At 37.1% G+C, this 23,647-nt stretch overlaps 1 protein-coding gene across 1 annotated transcript in view; it reads left to right on the top strand.

The window, feature by feature from the left end:
- The first annotated feature begins 375 nt into the window (after positions 1-375).
- Positions 376-23,647, top strand: part of LOC127417585 (phospholipid-transporting ATPase ABCA1-like) — a 61,608-nt gene continuing 38,336 nt past the window's right edge. Inside the window, exons 1-9 of the mRNA XM_051657609.1 lie at positions 376-423; positions 1,576-1,945; positions 4,279-4,372; positions 8,991-9,132; positions 9,258-9,376; positions 15,077-15,198; positions 16,175-16,366; positions 19,101-19,190; positions 22,693-22,933. Of these exons, the coding sequence (XP_051513569.1) occupies positions 1,880-1,945; positions 4,279-4,372; positions 8,991-9,132; positions 9,258-9,376; positions 15,077-15,198; positions 16,175-16,366; positions 19,101-19,190; positions 22,693-22,933 (1,066 nt within the window). The 5' untranslated portion in view covers positions 376-423; positions 1,576-1,879. The remainder of the gene's footprint in view (positions 424-1,575; positions 1,946-4,278; positions 4,373-8,990; positions 9,133-9,257; positions 9,377-15,076; positions 15,199-16,174; positions 16,367-19,100; positions 19,191-22,692; positions 22,934-23,647) is intronic.

The following is a 23,647-nucleotide window of genomic DNA, read 5'->3' as shown; positions in this document are numbered from 1 at the left end:
GTACCTTGTCATCATCTGCCTGCTCTGAATTATAAATAATAGCGCTTTTAAAACAAACAATATAGGCTGCGAATCCTGGTTTTGTGAGCATTGAAAGTCAAACAAAATGTATATTGTTTTTATTTATATGTTGTTGTTGTTGTTGTTGATTTTTTTTGTTTTTTTTTAACACATGCTTTATCAGACAGTTGTTTTCATGGCATTCAGTTGTCCGCATATGTTTGTTGTTAAGTGTTTTTTTGGGGCTCTCACGTGTTCACACCGTAAAACACATCCTCGTGACCGATAGTAACCCCGGCGCTCGCGCAGAGCGGATGCGCTATAAAACCGCTCCAGACCCTTTAGATGCTCCTTCAGCGACTGTGAGAGCGACCAGTGCGTCACAGACTGTTTTAAAGGGATTAAAACGTTTGTTTGGGTAAGGTACATGTATGCTTCGTTTCTTTAAAAACTTTTTTATTTTCTAACAAGTAGCGAACAAACGCCAAAATTCATAAATGGACAAATAAATTGACACATTTCAATTTGTTTATTTAATTCATGCTTAAAAAAGTAATTATATTTAACAATAAAATTGTGCATTAATAAATCATGTATATAAGTCATGTTTAAAATGTAATTAAATGTAACATTAAAACAGTATATTAAAATCATATTTATATGCACATTTTATATTGCATTTAAAAAAAGCATTTGGCCATTTATAGAGTCAAGTGAACACACTGAATGACAATATCTCAGTAACAAGTAGCCTCAAGCTGTTCAATGGGATCTGAGCTAAACTTAATGGGAAACCATTTAATAACACAAAAGGAATCATTATTAGGCTTATATATAAAAATACATAGCAGTTTGTTTGTCAAAGGTACAGACATTTCTAAGAAGCTTGTGGAGAAGGCTGTTCTCAATCAGCACTTCCACTAGTTTCAGGCTATATCATTACGTTTCATTGTACTGCATTTGACATAAAATGTTTGCACTTCCATATCAACTTCAATTACATTTTTCTCCACAAAGATTGGCTACCCAGAGGACACTTTTCATTGCTCAATGGTTTCTCTTTCAAAGCTCAGGAGACTTAATAGAGTTCTTAGCTTTGTTTCATTTAATTATCATCTTTGTATTAGATGTTTCTCCTAAGTTCTCTTAGTAGTTCATATTGAGATCGTTACTTTCAACTGCAGACTTTGTTATTTTGGCAAATCTGAGCAAAGTTTGAGACATGTGTGAGATTACTGGGGTCTTTTTCTCGGAATAAACATCTTAGAAGCAGGAGACGTGAGCAAGAGTATCCATTAGATCTCTGTGTAATCTGCTGTTTAGGAGAAAGAATTGAGATATGGAAGAGATCTCTTTTGTGATTTGTCTGCAAGAGACTCAAGCCTGATCATTTCTGTTCCTGGCCAGCTGATTAAATCACCGCATAATCTTTAGGATATAAACACTGAGAACAGAGCGTTGGATGTGTGGACCCTTTTTGCATTTGAATAGTGTCGTTAGCATAGGGCAAGGGGTCACACTGTCTTCCAGCAAATCTGTGCATTTTACTGTAAAAGAATCTCTTTGATCAAACAGAGCCATTAGAGCGAATCTACAAACCCCAGAGACCCTAGTGGCCTGAGAAATTCCTTGCTTGGTGATTCACTGATACTACAAGGTCCGCTACTTCCAGGAATTCTGGGAAAGCACAGGTTAGCCTTTCCTGAAGTGGGGCAGGAGACGTGAGTGAGAGCACGGCAGAGAGTCAGATAGGAGGCTGCACATTGTCCTGGACTTTTGAGCTGCTCTGTTGGTCACTGCTGAATGCCATTTACAATCTGCGTGTCCTCGGTGTGTCATTGCAGTTGAGAGCTGAGAGTGAAGAGGGACCCGAGTGAAGATGTCTGTCTCCACTCAGCTGGGTCTGCTGCTGTGGAAGAACTTCACCTACAGAAGGAGACAAACAGTAAGGACATCATATGTCTTTCTGGTTTTCTGTGTATTTTAGAGCCTTTAGAGATAGTAAATTATGGCACTTTTATTCTCAGAAATTAGAACAATCGCTTCTGATTCAGTAATTATTATTATACAGACATTTGCATAACATGTTGCACATTATGTTTTACTAATACAGTTTACTAAAGTAGTAGTTTTTGTAACATACACTGAAAAAAAGATTTGTAACCTTAAAATATGTTTCAGAGGGTAGCATCTAAATTAACTGGTTGTATTCAAGTCAAAAAAATATTATTTAACATCACTTGATCAAACTGAATACATGAGGTTACACATACAAAACACATTTTTAGGGTTAGATCAAATAGAAATAGCTCCTTAGGGCAAGTTGCAGGTTGCAACTTTTTACAGTGTAGTTGAGATTAATTAGAATGTATGTGGCAGATCTTTATTGGCTTTATTTATTCTATGTTAATATTATGTCACTGCTGATTAAATCATTTTAAATAATTTTTGGTTCTGAAAATACAGTCTTATAATTTTGAGCTGTTTACATTTGAAAGTAACCAGCCAGTTATGTCATTATAACATCATTTCATTGCCGTAGGTAAGCATAATGCTTCTCTATCATGGTTCTCAGAGATCTGTAAAGTAATCACATTTATTGCTCTCCAAACAGCAAGAGTGATGTCTATCTCTATATCTGCCGTCTCTAAATCTAAAGATTGCATGTAGCAAAATAGTGCACTTCAGTCTTAGAAAATCTGTATCTTGCTGTAAAAAAACTGTAACTCTTAAATGCTACCTCAGGTCTTTTGTGAATGGGACCTCATTTCACCCCCTGTACCTCATCCGTTTTTTTTTAGTTATGTCCACACCTCTTTAGTATTCCTCAATCTTTCTCTTCTGAATAGTGTAAAAGAAAAAAAAAATATATATATTTTTCATTACCAAAAGTGTATAGGGTAAATCTCATAAGACCTGAGATATGTAATATTGGCACTTCCATAAATCATATTTGAATGATTATTTCACATCTACAGTATATAAGTTTACTATCACAGGATATACAGTATATTTCTTTGTTTATTACAATAAAAATGAATGCTATATGCATACAAATGACTACTATATCACGATGATTTTCTGTGTGACTATGGTGAATTATCCATATTCCATGCACAATACATACTTACTGTATTATTCATGCTATTTGTTACTCAAGGTGGCGCTGTTGTTTCAGTGATTGACTTGATTTACATTTGAATTTGCTATATGACGAAGAAGCAACGTGGAAGTAAACTATAGCAAGTGTAACACGTGAACAGTTTGATATGGATATTGTCATTTGGGTGTACTACTGAAATGATGTACGTTCTGCATCTATTTAGACTCAATAAGTGCCTGAAAATAAAACATGTGTAGCTTATGTGTAGTTTATGTGTTATGTGTAGCTCAATATGTGTTTTACAGCCAGTGGCGTCTCATGAAATTTCAGTTTGGAAGTAACGAATCCTGTTGTATATTTGTTGCATCATCTCTTTGAAATGAAAAATAAAACATCAATATATCAGAATATATTCTATTCTGTTGGTTTCTAATTGTCTTGAAAATGCTTTGAAAATGTAACACTATCTGGGCATTTTGTAGATCCATTTGTGATAAAAAAAAAAAAAAATACAGTACATGTCGGGTTGCTAAAGACCCATGGTATGTTATAGTGTTTGCCGTTTAAGAGTTAAGGCGCTATTTCTAACTGACTGGCCCTTCAAATATATTTTATTTGTAGTAATCCCATGTAGTCAAATATTGCATATTTTGACTTGTACTTTGCACCTGATGTCACCACATAAAGCACATTTCCTAGGTTAATTGAACGAACATTTTACTGTGTGAAAAGACTCTGCATGATAGACTTTTCTATAGATTTTATGATTTGAAACACAGTAAATCACTGTACATTTATTGTTTTATTGGTAAAAATAAATAAGCATCACTCTCAAACATGCTAACTGACTGGAGACATAGTGGTCAAAACCCTTCCATTATCCATTAGCTCTACTTAGACATGCCTAGGTGACCAGTTGCTCCCAGTGGATACTCCCTCTCTGCACTCATCCTATATCTGGAGGGTCTGATCGATCCTCTGTCATGTAGTAATAATGTTGTTAATAAAAATTCGCCCTTGATGTCAGTGCACACCAGAAGCCCTTTTAGACATGAAGGCACATTAGAGACTGAAAGCTTTTTCTTGAAAGATCTGTTAGTGAGAGAGTACACCATTGTTTGCACTTGAAAGAGAAGGCTTGACTGTTTTTGACTTCCTGTGTTTGCCTCGTGCAGCTCCAGCTGTTGACGGAGATCGTGTGGCCTCTATTTATTTTCTTCATTTTGATCGCTGTGAGGTTGAATTACCCACCATATGAACAACACGAATGTAAGTACATATTCCTCATTTTTCTGTGCATTTTAATGTACACATTAATTTTTTTTTATTATTATTACAGCAACTTTGTTGCCATCCACATCAATATTTTCTGTCATTTCTACTCAATTTTATGTGTTTTCAGAGTTTTAACTTGATTTCTTCATCAATACATAATTCAAAGTGGTTAGAAAGTGCAATAAACATATTATTGCAGGTTGTATATTTTTACACCCCTTTGATTTGACATAAAAATGAAGGCTATTTAACTTAAGTTTTAAATTAAGTAGGTTTACATTTTTTACAGTGAACAAACACAATGAAAAACTATTTTAGAAGTGATACTGGTGTTGTGCCAATACAATGCAGGAATTTATCTGGAGAAGGCAACTATTGCCTTTTTTTTTTAACCTTGAATTCCTGACTTGGCATTGGAAAACGAAATGGCTCCCACATGTTGTATGCAAATTGAGATCTAGTCAAGAATATCAACGGGTAGAGCAGTGCTATTACCCTTGGTTCTGTGGGACTACATAGCACAAATCCATTCGGCATGGAAGGACGAAAATGCACGTTTGATTTCTACGATTTGTGCTATCATTGAACTCTACTTATGGTGTGTCATTATCAGATGTGTCAAGCTTGCAGGGTGTTTATGAGTCCTCATTGATAACTGTAGTAATCAGTGTTCTGTTGGTCAAAGATGATGAGCAGAAAGATAGGGAAATGCTATAGGGGCATGCTGGGATTTAAAATGTGCCCAATAGACAAAGAGTCCATCATTGCTACAGTTTAGGGCACATTTAAACTGGATGTGGAATTTAATAAAACTTGACAGTTATCGTATAAAATGTTGGAATGAAATATATACTTGGAAACAAACACAAAAATACTGATAACCTATATGTAAATAATATGTGTATCAAGTCAGCTGTACTTATATACATACAGTATATGTATATAGAACAGTGACACTGATGACCGTATTTATTATTTTGTTGTTCCGCCTTATTATTTATTACTTTGATAGTGCCGGATTGCCTTTCTAATCTCATTGGCAAAGTTTAATATTAAGGCATCGTCATGCCCTGTGTTGTACCATTCATGGCAGTGGCACACAAGTTTTCCATCATTTCTTAACAATGATTATATTACATTTACAGAAGATATTTCGCAGATGCTTTTATCTAAATGAGGAAAAACACAAGGAACATACACTACATTACATTGTTGGCTGTGGTGTATATTGCTGCTATGTAAACTTAATGGATACGAGTTTGGTGAGGTTGTGGACTTTCTGTTCTTCTTTGTGGAACGGTGAGCCCTAATCATGAGATCACGCTGACGTCCAAATAGTCACATTTGTTTGCGTGCTACCGCTCTGGTTTTGACAGGAAACAGGAAGGACTCTCTGTATAATTTCACTTCTCCATAAAGTTGGGATTTGTGAGCTGATGGACGAATTGCTTTGCTATGAATCATGTTGTATGTGAGTGTGGGAATGTTGCAACCTCTCTCCTTCATGCGATTAGATGGACACAAAGCGCTTTGCACAATGTTCAGGTGTTCAGAAATAATCAATTTTAAGATTCCTAAACTGACAATATTTACTAAGTCATTCAAGTTATGAACACAAATTAGGAAAAATAATATCAGAATAATGGGTGAATCTAACAAAAAAAACATGTCATATTTCATCCCAAAATCAAAAGGAAAAATAAATGTTTTATAAAGAAAATTAAGCTAATTTTTAGGACCATTAAGATTTTGTTTGCATTATGACATTAGTTTCATTACATTTTTTACGTTACAAACGTAAAAAATTTGTTTTATTAAAATCAGCAGTACAAAAAATACTATCGATGTATAAATACTTGAGAACTGAAATAATATATACATATTTAAATAATTATTTAAATGATAAATAATTAATAATTATTAATAATAAATATTTATAATTATAAATAAAAATAAAATGTTTAAATAAATAATACATTTAATTATTTTTATTTTTATTTTTTTACATGACAGTTATGAAAATTGGACAGGAAAATGTGCTTAATCATGAAAATAATGTCACGAGATACACAAAATCCTAATGATCCTAAAATGTAGGCTTTATTTTCTTCAAGAAAAATATACCTTATTCCTTTCTTTTGATTTTGGAGTGAAATATGACCTGGAGACAGGTGAGAGAAAAATATATTCTGAATAGGGCTGAAACGATTGGTCAACGTTATCGACAACGTCGACAATAAAAAAAAGTCGATAAAAATGTTTGTTGTCAAATAGTCGTTTGATCTAATTTAACGTAAAATGAGATCAGATATGAAACTAATGATGACGCGCGAGAGCAGCACTGCAGTTCGTGCCTGATTGAGGGGAGAAAACACAGCTCACAGTCCAGATGCACTCCAAACTTTCCAGACAGCTTCAGGTAATATAGATCACAAAGTATGAGAAAATTATACAAAAATACCAAAAAAACCAAATACACAAGCACTCCCGTTGTGAAATACAGTGAAGCCAGAGTTGCCGTTCCGCTTAAGCAAAACTTGCAATGTGAGAGCGTCTTTAAAGGAAACACCCCGGCGTTATATCTTTAATGCATCCTGTATTAAAGTTCAAATAATAAGAAAATAACTCCGAAACTGGCATTTCTGTGTGCTGTCAGTGCCTCTTCTATGAGTCGCATGAAGTGACCCGATCTAAGGGGGAGAGATTGAAACTGCACACTGTACACTTTGGCGCGGGCATGCTCGTCCCATGCTCACACTTGCTCCAGTTAGATTATAACGTGATGGCTCGCCATGAAGTGAATCATAATGCATATGTGTTGCGGTGTGTATCTTATCGTGAAGAAAATCAGTGATATGCAGCTCTATTAAGAAGAGAGAGTTTGTTTTTTGAGAGTTAAAGATGGATCAACATGAACAAAAAGGTGAGAGGGTAGTCTTCGCCCATTATATACACTACAACAAAATACTTTTTTGATTTGTTTTTGTTTTGGCTTGTTTTCCAATATGAATATCAAAAATCCTTAAAGCAAGATACATTTACCTGAAGCACCATATAAGATTAGACTTGCTTTCCGAGAATATATCTGGAATATAAGTATATTTTGACTTTACTGCACTGGCAGATGTATAACCAAGTGAAAAAATACACTTATATACAATATACACTTCAAGATACATTCTCTGAAATTAAGTCTAAATATATTATATGTTGTTTATCAGGTAAATGTATCTTGTTTTAAGAATTTTTAGATATCTTTTAAATGGAAAACAAGACAAAACACTTAATTACAATAGTATTTTTTGCAGTCATTTTTTTTTTTACTGAATTAAACTTAATAAAAAGTAATTTTGTTCCTTTAATTCAATGAATGTAAGTTAGAGGTGAAAAGATGATTTTGTCCTCTTTATTATTAGTAAGCATGTTTATTACAACCTTTTAAGTCAAGGTACAAGCTGAATAGTCGGTTAAGAGCTAATGATTAATCATTGCAATAATCGCAGAATAGTCGAATAATCGTTCTAATAAATGTTAGATTAGTTGATTGTCAAAATAATTGTTAGTTGCAGACCTAATTCTGAAAATATTCTAAACAAATCCCCATATGAATTGATTACTTCATGTTTTAAGAGTTATCTTATCTGTGCTGTGCTCAGCATTGGAGCAGCTGGCAGTCTTAAGGTTGACTGATAGCAGACCTACATATTTGACTCGTTATTGAAATAGCAGTGATCCTGGAGGACATAGGTCAGACATACTGCTTAGGTAATCACTCGATAAGGTCCCCTGGTGGAGTATGCTTTCTCCAGGGATGAAGAGTCACATGTTTGCAGATGTTTCTTGAGACCCATGGGCAAGATAAAGTAATCTAAGGGTGCATGTTCATTATCTGGGCTGCACATGGGTATGGGTTGCTGAGTAACCTGTAGAAATAATGAAAATCTCATCTGGCACATCATGTCCAGGGCTAAGTTATTGGATGTTAATCTGATAGCGTATCTGCAATAGAACCCACTGTTATCTGGATCGGTCTGAAGTACATCATGAAGTAAGTACACTTTTAAAGTCAAAGAAGAACATAGAGTATGTTATCTGGTGGGAAAAAATGTGGGTCTATGAATAGACGTGTAACTAATCAGACTGTGAAGACAAGTGAACCTCTATTTAATGTCTTCTGGGTTGTATTTTCTTTTACCTTGTGTAGTATTGGTCAAGGTTTTCAAGGAAGTGGGAATGTCACGCAACCTGTCCATGTTGACATCTGAATAATTTGTCAGGCTTCTACTAAGTGACAGAAGAATTTGCGTCAAAATACCTTGATCTTGTTCTCCTCCCTTTTAAAAATGTATAATCCTATTTATTTTTCTATTCAAACTATGCACCATTATATGATTAGTTGCATTTAAGCATTGTTTTTCCTTGCTGTCCGTCACTCTATCAGAACAGACTTGCAAACCAATTTTTTGGTCTCAACCCAGCTGTTAAGAACCACTGGAATACATTTTCTTTTGCTATCCTGGGCTTTAATTTGGAAACTCTCTATTAACCCCTCTTGAATACGGTAGTTAATTTTGTCTTGTTTTTTGTTTTTTTGTCTCTTTATTTGTTACAGGTCACTTTCCCAACAAAGCCATGCCCTCAGCGGGCACCCTGCCCTGGATCCAGGGCATTGTATGTAATGCCAACAATCCGTGCTTCCGACACCCCACCCATGGGGAATCTCCGGGAGTTGTCGGGAACTTCAACGATTCCATGTAAGTTGATGCCTACAGCTGAAGATTTTGAAAGTCAGCCCTGATATGGTCAATTATTTGTGATATATTGCTATAAGTGCAATTTGGGAATTAAACTGCAAGTAGTAATTTGGACTCTTTTTCAGAATCTCACGCCTATTTTCTGATGCCAAGAAGATCTTACTGTACAGTCAAAATGACAAGAGTTTAGATGGATTCAAGGAACTCATCAGTGCTGTAAAAGTCATGCAAAACAACACCGCTGGTGAGTACAGTAGACTGGCCCAGCATGAAAAACTAATGACATTTTCTTAAAAGAGTAATTCAACTAAAATGACAGTTCTATTATGTAGTTCCAAACCTGTGTGAAAACCTGTTTTTCCATGGAACATAAAAGGAGATGAGAATGCCTGAGCCACTCTTTCCCATACAGTAAAGGCATATAGTGACCACTGACTACTGTCAAGCTCCAAAAGTGCACCATTAGAGACAAAAATGACCAAAAAAGTAGTCCATATGACTAAAGGTCCCAGCATACTTCATATGAAATCGAAGAACGAATGGGTGTGACGTCATTTAGAACAAAATCAGGCCAAAACAAAGGTGTTTTTTAGTTTGTTTCGTTGGTTCGTAACAGCTTACCAGTGGAAACTTTCAAGAAAACTTCTTACTGGCTGCTAAACACCTTCTTACTGCCATTAGTCCATGTCACTGGTAGGTGCTACCTGAAACTCAACCTACTTTGGGGCAGACAGCTAATTCTCTTTACGTGGTTCAGTCAGTCAAGACCAGTCAACATGAACACACCGGCGTGCAGAGTTATTAGAAAGCTAGTGCAAATTGTCTACATCTGTATGATGGTTATTATCAGTTTCATCATAAATTACAATAACACAGTGTAATCGCCTCATATTATGGCCGTGTGTAAGTGCATGAGCGCCATGAATGCTAAAGGTAAACATTTCAAATTACACATTATCTACTGCATTTATATTACTTTAAATCATCAAGTGGTTAAAACAGCTTCTTTTACTGATCTCTTGTGAATTCTACTCATAAAATGAGGCATGAGGTCATTGATAACACATTTTAATGTCACATTAGTTGATGTTTTACATGTAGTCTTGAGAATCCTCAAATTTAAATGCTCCTCTAAACGCCTCCCACAGCAGTGTGCCAGGTGTCTTAATGTTCGCATTTTGGGCTTTTATGCTCTATATTCCAAGTCATTTGAAGCCAATAATCAACTTAATTAAGCAATAATCTTTCCCTTCACCTTAATTCTCAAATCTTATTTGTGCCTCTGCATATTCAAACTTGACATGTCATAATCGGTTATGGTACCAATGAGAACCAATTACATTCAGCATCATTGACGTTAAACCTGGCTTGATGCATTTCGGTACAGTAAGTGTGAATATGCACAATGGCGAATGAGATTTGAGCTCTAAAGCTGAGGGGAAGATTTTGGTTTTAATTTTGGTTTATTCCTCATACAAATACCCTTTGGCTTCAAAAGACTTGGAATATAGTGCACACATCTTATGGACTACATTTATTGTGCTTTTTTGTCCAGTTTGAATCTTGACAGCACCTGGTCACTGTATACTTTCATTGGGAAAGAGCAGCGTAAACATTCTCAAAACATCTGCTTTTGTGTTCCTTGAAAGAAAGAAAGTCATATATGTTTGAAATGACATGGGTGTGACTAAATGGCAGAATTTTCATGTTTGGTGAACTATTTCTTTAATGTCATGTCTCTTGCCAGAAATGTCCTCAACAATTATACCACTCTCGTCCTGTAGCAAACATTACCTTCCTGTCAGCGTTTTAATGCAAATGTGTTGTTTGATACATGTGACTCAATCAAATTCTCAGTAAATCCTTGTAAATATGTAAGTTAAAGCCCATCTGTCTTTGAGGATTTGTTGGGATAGTGAAATTTTCCACCGGGACAGGAGGTGGGTGGCTCAAATGATCAAACCTTTCATACAAGCTGTGACAAGTCAGTGTCAGGGCTTGTGTGGGTGCAAATAAGACAAACACACACATCCCAGAATGCAGTCTTCTGGCATTACCTGCCCTGCTCTCTTAGCGTATGCTGGGTAAGCAGTACAAAACAGCTGTTCCCGTTTCCAGACATTTCTTCTCATGCTAAGTGAGGTTTAATCACATTACACTGTCTAATGGAGGAGATGTTGCACAGCATACCTGGACGAACCATTTCAAACATGTATTGAACAGAAGACTGAAGTACACTTCTTACTGGTCAAAGATGACATTTTTGGCTCAGTGATGATGAGTGAAATGGGTAGATAACATTTCATTGTTATTTTTGGAGGCAGAGAGTGGGGAAAAAGAAGAGGTGTAACAGACAGACAGAGAAAAGTAGATACGTATCTAAACTTGAGCTAAAATTATCAGGTAACCGTAATACACTCCCAAAAGGCAATGCAACACACTACAATCCCATACTGCTCCTTACCTGATCAATCTCCACCCATTGCAACATATTATCTCAACTTGCCTATCGGTGTGCTCAGTAAACAGATTAAAAACAAATTGACATCTTGCCTGAACAACTCTAGTGGAGCAATGGATTTATTTGAAAACATTAAGTTTTTCTTAATCTAGATTTAATTTGAATTATATTTTTGCCCTTTTTTGTCTTAGTGTAACATTTTATTTTGTAGAGCGTTGACAGGAAATGGGGGAAAGAAGGGGACTGTGTTTTGTTTGTGATACCAGTCAGAAGTGGAACTTGCGTCTCGAAATGCATCCGAAATGTTTGAGGATGATGCTTTATAATTGTTCAGTTTAGGTGTTTTGTCAAACATGAGAGCACAAAAGGGGAAAATCTTGAGTAAAAAGAGCCCAGTCAGCCCACCTGTTCAAATTAAAGCTCCAAAAGTGTCTATCCTGCATGACAATAGGAATGCTTTGAACTCACCTTCCAGTCATTGTGAGGCTTATCGTGGCTTCCACATGGTGTGATCTCATTCATTTTTGTCTTTATTCTTTTCTTTTGATTGCAACTGATGGCAACAAACATGAATGAGTTCATTGTGTTTTTGTTCATAGTTATCATTTGAACCCGTTCACTCTGATATCATTCGCTGTGATGGATGTGATTCTGGATTCTGGAACTTCAAATATCTGCCTATAGTAGACTTATAAAGGGTTTCAATTACATTCAAAACATTTAGACCAAAATATGAGTACAACATTTTTATCCTCAACAAGCCAAAAGACACATAAAAGACACATAAACCCTAACAAGTCTGTCTTGGCTTTCAGTTTTTTGGTCTTGACTTCAATGAATTGTTATTCTTTTTTTTCTTTTTTTTTTCTTTTCTCCCCTTTTCTCCCCAATTTGGAATGCCCAATGCGCTCTAAGTCCTCGTGGTGGTGTAGTGAATCGCCTCAATCCGGGTGGTGGAGGACGAAGCTCAGTTGCCTCCATGTCTGAGACCGTCAATCCGCGCATCTTATCACGTGGCTTGTTGAGCGCATTACCGCGGAGACATAGTGCGTGTGGAGGCCCACACTATTCTCCACGGCATCCACGCACAACTCACCACGCGCCCCACCAAGAGCGAGAACCACACATTATAGGGACCACGAAGAGGTTTCCCCATGCGACTCCACCCTCCCTAGCAACCGAGCCAATTTGGTTGCTTACGAGATCTGGCTGGAGTCACTCAGCACACCCTGGATTCGAACTCGCAACTCCAGGGGTGGTAGTCAGCGTCAATACTCGCTGAGCTACTCAGGCCCCCATGAATAGTTATTCTTGAACATAGCCTGTGACTTGTATTCCATAGAATTCCTGTAGCTCAATTGGTAGAGCATAGAACACATATATGTACTGATAAATGTTTAACTTAAATGCTCTTTTAAAGATGACGTGCCACTACGTCATGCGCACAGTGCACGTGACCTTAATTTTGTCATCCACATGGTCTGTGTATAGCATATGCGCACTACGAGTGCTTTGTCATACTCTTAGCACAGACGCAAAGATGCAAACTCTTTGAGTAACTAGAAAAGCTAGGCTGCAAAAAGCTTGGACATTCAGAGTGTATTTTTACAACACGTGTGTTGTGCACAAGACATACAGGTATGCAGAAAACTGAAGTATACTTTGTCCTTAAAGTGTTTGTACTGGCTTGTGGTCAAAAGACTAGAGGTAGACCAATATATCAGTTTTGCTTATTGCAGCTATTGGTTATCGGCAAAAATCTTTGCCGAGAGTTTAATGTTTTTTTCATCATTTCGTAATTTCAAAATAAGAGTCCCCGGTGTGTTTCAGGCTTGTTTATACTTAAAAGTCCCGCATTATGCCCCAAAATCTTAATTTTTTTCAATAAACAATAAACCACATCTGGAATTTTATTCATTTTGGACTCTTTTTCTGTGCCCGCCAAATGTTTTACATTCTATAAATCGATTTTAAAATCTATCGGCCAATTAATCGGTTATCGGTCTTTCCCACCACCTTAGTTATCGGTATTGGTCAAATCCACTATTGGTTGGCCTCACAAAAGACTACAGTTTGAAATGCTAGAGCTCTCAACCGTCTGAGAGGCATAACGGCTCGCAAAAAAAGTAAACTCCTTTTGGATAAAAACGCAAAATGTATAAATGTATTCTTAGCTACCTATCCTAATAGTTGCCACTAAGGCGATTTGTGCACTTCCTGCCAAGAACATAAACGTGAATTAAAAGGCATAGGTTGTAATGTCTTTCATCCACATATGTGAATGAAAATTGGATAAAGGATCTGTGGGATGGGCATTTGAAACCCTTGCATTATGAAACACTTCTGCATAAATCATTGTGTGGTGTATCCCATCTGTCCACTTATTAAAAGAACTCTAAACATTTATCATGTGACTTCATCACGGCTCATTTACAGTCTGTAAACCTTCTCATTTTGACCTTGCATATACCTGCCTTCTCTAGGAGACCTTTCAATTGCATTTGGCCATGACCTAATAGAAGTTCCTTGCACATGTCCTCTCAGACCCCATTTGACTCCTCCTACCCCCTTTACCCCGTTCCCTTCTTCAAAAGAACAAATAGTGGGGGCAGGGTTGAATAGTTCAGGAATCTGCCACCTCTTGGGGGGGTTTCGCGAGCAAAGATGAGTGTGGACACACTTCCAGCCTTTGTTTCTCTGAACCGCACAGAAGGAAGACATGGAGACTGTTGGGCTGCTCTAGGTGAGGGTTATTGCAGGTTGTTGTTAGGCAGGTGTGAATGGCCACACTTTAAACAAGTTACACATCCAGATGTATGAATTTTTAGGTGTCTGCATATACTGTGATTAAGTATGGAGGAGGGGGTGTCAAGCAACATGGGACACGTGTTCATCTTCCCCAAATACACAGTTTTGTTTCAACTCTTTTGTAGCCTGGAAGTAAATTCCATCAAATACTGTATATTTACATGGACTGTTTACTCTCCTTTTTAATTAGTGGTACCTGCTAAGGCAAGCATCACTATCACTATTGCATTTTTCTCTAAATGTGTTACAGAAAGTTTGAGCTACAGACCTCAAAGTTACTATTGTTACCACAAATCATAAAGTCCCCCCCCCCAAAAATCCTATCTGCTTACATTGAAGTGGACTCTTGAGCCATATATGCTATACCTAAGCCATAAAAATCTGTGTAAAGTTTAACACTCTTAATGGCTCTACACCTCACTTAACACCACTAAAATTCAACAAGTGAGTGCATGTACACGCAAACCAAAGTTTGATGTTTCGGGACGAATGCAACTTGAAAGCAAATTGATGGAAAACGATGGGTGCTTTCCCAAAATTAATCCTAAAATGTGGGGGTGGTTCTTGTGAAATTGAATGTCCAATTGCTCAAAACAGATAAGTATAGCCATTGTATGGAGGTTTTGAAAGGTATTCCTTAACACGCACACACTAAAGTGGTATACTTGTCCTCAGGTTTCAAGCTGAAGGACTTCCTCCATGAAAACGAGACCCTGTCCAGATTTCTCCAGCAAAACGCCTCATTTTCCAAGCATTCTGTAAACAATATTCTGGAAGCTGATGTGAATCTAGAAAAGGTGAGCAAGGAACAGCTACCTTATCTTCTCAGAGCTACACTGTTGACATTTTTGGTCCAGTTTAGAAAAGTATGCCATGATTGTGAAGGAACAGTTCACTCAAAAATTTTAATTCTGTCATTATTCACTTAGCCTCATAGTCCAAACCCAACTTTCTTTCTCCTGTGAAATGCAAAATAAGATCTTTGAGCATCTGTTTTCTATACAATGAAAGCATAATTTGATTAGCATATACTGTACGTGAATGAGATTTAAGGTGTCAGAAAGATTTTCAATGAGTAACCGCTTACATTTGTTAATTCCTCACACAAAGCTATCATTTGGATTCATATGGACTAATTTGCTTTAATCATCCTTTTTGGAGCATTACAGCCTAAGATCACATAATTCTTACATTGTATACATGAATCAAAAGCACGAACATTCTTCAAAATGTTCCCTAGAAGAAAATCAGAATCGCTTTATGGGTTTGGATGACATGAGGGTGAATAAATGATGATAGAATTTTCATTTTTGGGTAACTATTCTTTAAAGTTGTTGACCATTGAAGCTCTGCAATGACCAATTTTTTTCTACGATCTAAGGCAATGACCCAAGCCTCACACTTTCTAATTACAGTGCATACAGTAGGACATTTTTAAAATGTTTGTCTAGGTCAGATCTGATAGTTTACCTCTTAGCCAAATCGGCACATTTAAATCAAACAGTTAAAGAGAGAAAACCTCAAGTTTTTGCTTGTAAATCAACAGCTGTTAGCCATATGACATATCCTTGAGGCATACACTTCTATTTACAGAATTTACAGACATCAGAAATGACCAAAGTCCAGTTTTACCCTAATGGACCCTCAAAATATTTATTCATGACACCTTCAGGACATTGTCCTTCTCCTGATAAGAAACTCAGGGGTCCCTCTCAATACCCTTCTACTTATCTGGCCCTGACTACTTATCACCGGTCCTCCTCATGTTTTTAGGTGCTGATCAAAGGTTTTGGAGTCCATCTGAGAGACATGTGTAGCTCCACCACACTTGAGGACTTTGTGACCATCTCAGACAAGCGGGTGGCTAGATTCACTCAGGACATCATATGCAACTCTTCTAAAACCTGGCTGGACCAGGCTGAGACACACTTCAAATCCAACCTGGATTTCTTCAAACCTATTAGGGTAAGAACGTGGTACAATAAATCCAAACTACTGCTCTGATATATGGATTCATGCCCATTCAAAAAAGTACCATAGCATTACCAATTACCAAAGATATACCATGGTATTTCCATTACAGTACCATTAATGGAACAGTGGTGGTGGCTCAGCAGTTAAGGCTCTGGGTTACTGATCAGAAGGTTGGGGGTTCAAGCCCCAGCACTGCCAAGATGCCACTGCTGGGCCCTTGAGCAAGGCCATTGACCCTATCTGCTCCAGGGGCGCTGTATCATGGCTGACCCTGCACTCTGACCCCAGCTTAGCTGGGATATGTGAAAAAAAAGAGTTTCACTGCAAATGTGTGATAAATAAATATAATTATTATAATTGGGTGAATTAGGGTAATCTGGGACATTTGTTTTTTGCACTTTCTGTTCTATTTGTATTTGTTTTATGGCCCAGAGGGCAATTGATCTTATGTTTTTTTACTTGAAATCCCAACTATTAAGTACCATAAAACAAATGGTTCCTTCAAGATAACCTTCTGTACTGACCAAGCTAGAGAACTGGATGTGTCCAGACGGTGTGGCTTTGTTGTCAGAAAAGGGAGTAAATGAAACTGTTGCCTGATAAAGTCCACCCCATTGGGTGTTAGAGGGTGATGGAGGTCATCATCTTATCTCACAAAGCAGCTCAATGCCGTCCACCCCTCATCCACTGCTGTTTTTGAGTTCTGAAAAACACCACCAGGTGACTAATCATTGGCGTGCGTTGTGGTAAAACACAAACACAAATCAACAACCAGCTTAAATATAGTGGAGAAAGAAAGGGAGAGGGAACAGGTGAGGAACAGTGTTTTTGCCTGTCGCCGTACACACCTACCTTAAGATATAGCCTGAGGCACAGCTACAACACGTAACAACAGCTTCCATTGTTATGTTCTACTTTTTCTCACATTTTAAAGAAATGCAAACATAGATCACGTTGGTCAACGAGAGCTTATTGTGAATCAACATTGGGATTCCCAGAAAGTATAGTAGAGTGGTATTGTGGATAAATTAGTTATCTTAGGTTGTTGTAACGTGTGATGGCACCTAGAATGCATGGAATGAACATGGTGTTGCATAACATTTATGGTTATGTTTCATCATTTTCAGCCATGCAAATTAGAAGCCGGGACAATGAGTCAGCACTATTGGCAACTACAGATGTTATTTCACAGACATGTAAATCAAGTAACACACAGTACTGTAAATTACCCTAGTTCAGTGCAACCCAAAATGTATTCATGAGCAGTTACTCGATTAGAAATTTAAGGGATAGTTCATCCAAAAATTAAAATTCTCTCATTATTTACTCACCCTCATGCCATCCCAGATGTGTGTGGCTTTCTTTCTTCTGCAGAACACAAATTAAGATTTTTAGAAGAATATCTCAGATCTGTTTGTCCATACAATGCAATCTGTGAAGCTCCAAAAACCATATAAAGGCATCATAAAAGAAATCCATATGACTCCAGTGGTTTAATTCATATCTTCTAAAGTGACCTAATCGGTTTTGGGTGAGAACAGACCAAAATATAACTCTTTTTTGGGACATCTTACCATTGCATTCTCTAGGCACGATCATGATTTCGAGCTCGATTACACTTCCTTGTGCTTGACGCATGTGTAGAGCGCTAGATGGCACTATAGGGTGTGTAATCGAGCTTGAAATCAGGATTAGCAAGGAACTGAAAAAGGAGATACATTTTGGTCTGTTTTCACACAGAACCACTTAGATCGCTTTAGAAGATGTTGATTAAACCACTGGAGTTGTATGGATTACTTTTATGATGCTTTTATGTGCTTTTGGAACGTCAACGTTTTGGTCATCATTCACTTGCATTGTATGGATCTACAGAGCTGAAATATTCTGCTAAAAGAAAGAAAGTCATACACATCTGGGAGGGCATGAGGGCGAGTAAATGATGAGACAATTTTCATTTTTGGGTGAACTATCCCTTTAATGTTTTAGAACAAATCCCTTGCTCCAATCATAGATGTTTAGAGACAACTACATCTATCACAACATTGCTCTTTTTGTTAAAGTAGCCGACACAGCAACATTGGCTCATCCAATGGTGTAAGTTTGGGACCGGACTACCTGTTTGTCCAAACGATGGAAGATGGGTGATGTTTCGGAAACCTGTCTGGGAATAATCATTATTTTTGTGAAATTGTTTGGTTCCACTAGTGGCGCAGACATTACATTTCTAACCAAACGGAATTGCAAAAATAATAACTGTTTTCAAACAGATTTACTGAACACTCTCCCGATCTGTCATTGGTTGGCAAACAGCTAGTCCCGCCCCAAACGGATGCCATTGGTTGGGCCAAAGTTGCTGTGTCATACAGGATGCTCAAACAAACAGAGCAATGTTTTGATAGTGCCACAGTGTTTGCACTTTTTAGAGAAATCAACCTATGAATGGCTTACAGCTGTCTCTACATAAACTGGGATTGGAAAAAATATTTTAACATTGGAAAAAATGTTGAACAGTGCCTTTCAGAAGACCCTTAATTTGTGATCTTCAACCTTTTTCTTCAGGTTTATGTATATTTTCGTAATATGTTTCTCCAAATGGAAGTTTTAGGTAAACAGACAGCTATTTAATGTAATTATAATGTAACTAGTGCACACTAGGATTGTTACAGTAAAAGCTCATACAAAAAAATATTGCTAGAAATTAGTTCTTTCTCTATTTTTTTAACAGTCAGATGTAAGGACTAATGCCACTGATGTCCGACAAGTTGCCAAAGCTATGGACAACCTTCTGGAGAGCCTTGGATCACTGGCTGCAGAGGTAAATTGTGTACTATTTACTACTTTTATCACACACACAAAAAAAAAGATAAAACAATGCAGAAAAGTACTGTGTACTGTAAAATGCTACATGTGAGCATTGTCAATTATAATTTGAATAAACAGAACATAAACGGCTTTAAAAGAATACTTCACCCAAAAATTTATATTCTGTAATTTACTCACCCTCTTGTTGTTCCAATCCTGTTACTTTTCTGTAAAAAATAAATAAGATGTTTGAAGAATATTTACACAGCTTTTTTTTAATACAATGACAGTGCACGGTGACCACATCTGTCACAGTAGAGGAGAAGATTTTAGAGGATTAACAACTTAAATTTTAGTCAGTTCCTCAAACAAAGATATCATATATCGTATCGCTTTAAAAGAATAACTATATAAGTATAAAACTCATTTTATGGTGCTTTTAGTGTTTTGTTTTTTTGTTGTCCTTTTTGGAGCTTGACAGATGCGGTCACTGTGAACTGTCCATGCATGGAAAAAAGTATTTTTTTCCTTTTGTGTTCCACTGAAAAAATAACAAATGATCCCACGTGAGAGAAAATGACATTTAACGGCAAAGGTAACTGCTGGGCCTGTGACGTAGCAGCAAAGGTGTCCCATTGGGTCTATATGTGTCGTTGGGTTTGGTAGTGCCCCAGCTGTAGTGTTACACAGTGGGGGGAAGAGAAAGTTGTTTTAACTCCCAGCTGGAGAGATATACAACCAGGCACAGCTGAACAAGCATGCAAAGAGAGAGAGAGAGAGAGAGAGAGAGAGAGAGAGAGAGAGAGAGAACGAGAGAAAGCGAGAGTCACACAAACCACTCAGCAGTCCGGATCTAAACACAGCAATAAAGACATCTGGTTTACACAGTTAGATGATCGTCCATGACCTGTTTGTCCACACAAAAGTTTTCTGCTCAAACAAAAAAACAATTTTCTGCTCAACTTTGGCTATGAGTTATACTGAATAAAACATTAACCTCAAGCCCTTGCTCTGGTTTTCTGGCTGAATGTCAGAGTTTAAGATGAAAGGTGAATTCCAGTAACCTTTCACTGTGTACCAGTGTACCACATACCAATGCGACAAGCTGAATGTGGACTTTTGGCTAAGCTCTTCTTTGAGATTACACTGGAAAAAAATCATTTTATTAATCTATTGTATTTTAATATAGTATAATTAACTATATAATTTACCAGTGAAATGTCTAAACAGTTTTGACACAAGATAAATTGTCTTAAATTGAAGATAAATTGAAAAATTGTGCAAGATAATAAGACAGAGAGTATACAGTAGTTTAGGTTTCGGTAAAGTTTAGGTTTCTTACATCATTGGAAAAGTGTTTTGTTTCAAAAAACCTCATTAAATTGTGATAGATTTATGTGGAGCCCCTTAAAGGGCAGGGAAGTAATTTATTTTCTGAAATAATTTTACATTCCCTCACAATAAGTTTTGCATCTCTGAAAAGTTTTACATAAATAAATAAATATATATATTTTTAAACCATGGTTAATGCAGCTATACTATAGTAAAAACAGGGTTAATTTTGGGGCTTTTTGTTGTTGTTGTAGGAACCATGGTTTTAAAATGTACTGGTACATAATAAAACAATGTTTGTGTGTGTGTGTGTGTGTGTGTGTGTGTGTGTGTGTGTGTGTTTATTTATTTTTGGCTAAATGATTCTAATTTTTATTACCATAGTTTTCGTTTTTTCTGTATTATTATGGTGGTTTTACTACAAACATCATGGTTAAAATATGGTAACTATTGTAAAATCATGGTTACTTTTTGTAATAAAGCTATTGAAGGGACCCAAAGTAATTTCGAGGGGATGCAAAACTTGTCTCAAGGGAACGGCAAATTTATTGTGAGTGAACAACAAACTTTTTGTGAGACACATATCCGTTTCAGAAAATAAATCTCCTCCCTGTCCTCTAAGGGTCTCCGTAGATTTATGCTTAAAAAAAGAAACACTATTTGCCATGGGTTCAGAAAAATAAACTTAAAGGAATTCATCAATAAGTCTGTCATCTATTTTTCACCCTTTTTTGTTCCAAAATTGTATGACTTTCTTTGCTTCGTGGAACACAAAAGGAGATGCTAGGTGGTATGTTCAGTCTCAGTCACCATTCACTGCCATTGTATCTTTTGTTTTGTTGCGTATACAATGAACATTGAATGGTGACTGAGGCTGTCATTCTGCCTATTCTGCTGATCTCCTTTTGTGTTCCACAGATGAAACTCAGTCATATGGGTGTAGGACTACATAAGGGTGAGTAAATGATGACAGAATTTTCATCTTTGGGTGAACTATGCCATTAAGGACATTATTCCCTCTCGATCTCTCTACACTTCTCTGAGAGTAAATGAGTTTTGCAGTGTGACAGCTGTCTGTCTCACCCCTTCCTCCATTGTTTGTGCACTTTTAAACATATTTAGCAGCATGTGACTTGCTTACTTGCTGAGTCAAATCCGTGAGGCTCACACGGTTTCATCCAGGACTGTTAACAGGCCTGCAGAGTTCTTTGCCCTGCCAGAAACAATTCCCTACAAAGTGTTTGCAATTCTCTTGTCCCCCGGGATTCAAGTGGACTCAAGAGAATGGAAATGCACCTGAAGGAAAGAAAGATCACAAACTATATCTCTGTAATGTCACAACTTTTTCTTCGAGACAGCAATGAGAATAAATGGATGGCAAACGGAGTATTCTCAAATGTGTGTCATGTGCGGTTGAGCATAAAACAAAGGGGATATACGGACCAGCACTTCTTCTGTTGTGTCATTCTCTACCTCCCAGATTTGGAATGAATTGGTTATGACTAACTTTTATTTTATATTTATCAAAACCCTTTGTGTGCATGAAAGAGCAGAACCAGCTTTTCAAGGGAGTGTTTATTTGGCTAAAGCAAGTTGTGTTCAGTTTGACAGGCCCTTGGGGCATTTGGATTCAGGATTGTTGTGTGTAGACCATCCAAACATGAGTTAGACAATGACAGCAAAATCCGCAAGGATTAGGCATAGGAGTGAATAATGCAACACTAATATTATCTCTTGTCCTCTTGTCAATGTCTTTCAGTCTATCATAGAGAGACATGTGTAGGATATGCAAATGTCTTGATGATGTGCTTTTTAAAAAACATACACACACTTAATGTAGAGAGACAACTCTTAAACCTCTTAAAGCTGAAGTGTGTAATTTCTGCACCTCTAGCTCTATTTCAATTAGTTGTACAAACATATAGTCCCACCGTAAACTCACGCCAATGGTTGAGTCAATGTTGCTGCATCTGGCTGAATGGCTGCTCAAACAAATGTTTAGATAGGAATGTTTAGATAGCGAAAAGGTTTACTTATAGGTGATTCTGCATATTAAACTGGGATACGAGAAAAAAAAAAAGAATATTGCAAAAATTACACATTAAGTAAATTTGTTATGCCAATGCATATCATTCATCCATACTTGAATCTTAGTAAAGTTGTAAGCTCTGTTATTCTTTCAGCTGGCCAGTATGAGGAGCTGGAGTGACCTGCGAAAAGAGATCCTGTTCCTGACACTAAACGCCACTGGCTCACCCAGTCTGATGTACCAGGCTGTGTCCCGTATCATGTGTGGACACCCGGAAGGTGGTGGCCTCAAAATTAAATCCCTCAACTGGTATGAAGACAGCAACTTTCAGGCACTGTTTGGCAGCCATAATAGCAGTGATGAAGAACCAGTTTCAATCTATGACAACACCTCCAGTAAGCCAAACCTACATCCTTGACCAAACCTACATTGATTCAAATGAACATACTATCATACTGCATACTATTTGTACACAATACAGTACAGCGTATGCAACAAATGTCAGGATGCTAAACTGTTGTCACGTGACCTACAACCTGCTGAATTCCTGGATGGCCTCCAATTGTTAAATGCTTTAAAAGGTTTATTAGCAGTGCTTGCCAAGATGAGAATTTCACTATTTATTTTCTAAGCGATCAAACTTACATTTCACCTGGTGGACGGAAAAAAATCACTTAGACTAAAGGCCGAAACATACTTTACGCAAGTACATGAATACATGCGCTTAGCAACGTAAGCTTGATGTTGTGTGCTGTTGCGTTACAAAATATATATAAAACAATGCGAATACATGCTGCATTCTCAACGTTGCATCAACGTGCACTTTAGTGGATATGAATGTGAACTGTCCACTTCTGCGGTGAGCTTTCTATTTCAAGCCAACTACTGTCATAGTGGAGCAACAGTTTGAATAGAACATTACTAAACAAGTAAGGTAAAGTCCATATATTTACAGCAAAGTGAATAATAACACAGTTTAATGGCACATACTTTTGAAGGTACAGTAACTCTATAGCCCCCTTGAGTACTGAGGTATGTTACCGCCATAGTAGCGCAAGAACGCAAAGCACTCTAATCTGGGTACGCGTACTTGTGTAATATATGGAGCC

Source organism: Myxocyprinus asiaticus, chromosome 27 (assembly GCF_019703515.2).
Source record: "Myxocyprinus asiaticus isolate MX2 ecotype Aquarium Trade chromosome 27, UBuf_Myxa_2, whole genome shotgun sequence".
Lineage (NCBI taxonomy): Eukaryota > Metazoa > Chordata > Actinopteri > Cypriniformes > Catostomidae > Myxocyprinus > Myxocyprinus asiaticus.
The sequence above is the reverse complement of the archived record's forward strand: the minus strand, read 5'-3'. Positions and strand labels throughout refer to the sequence as shown.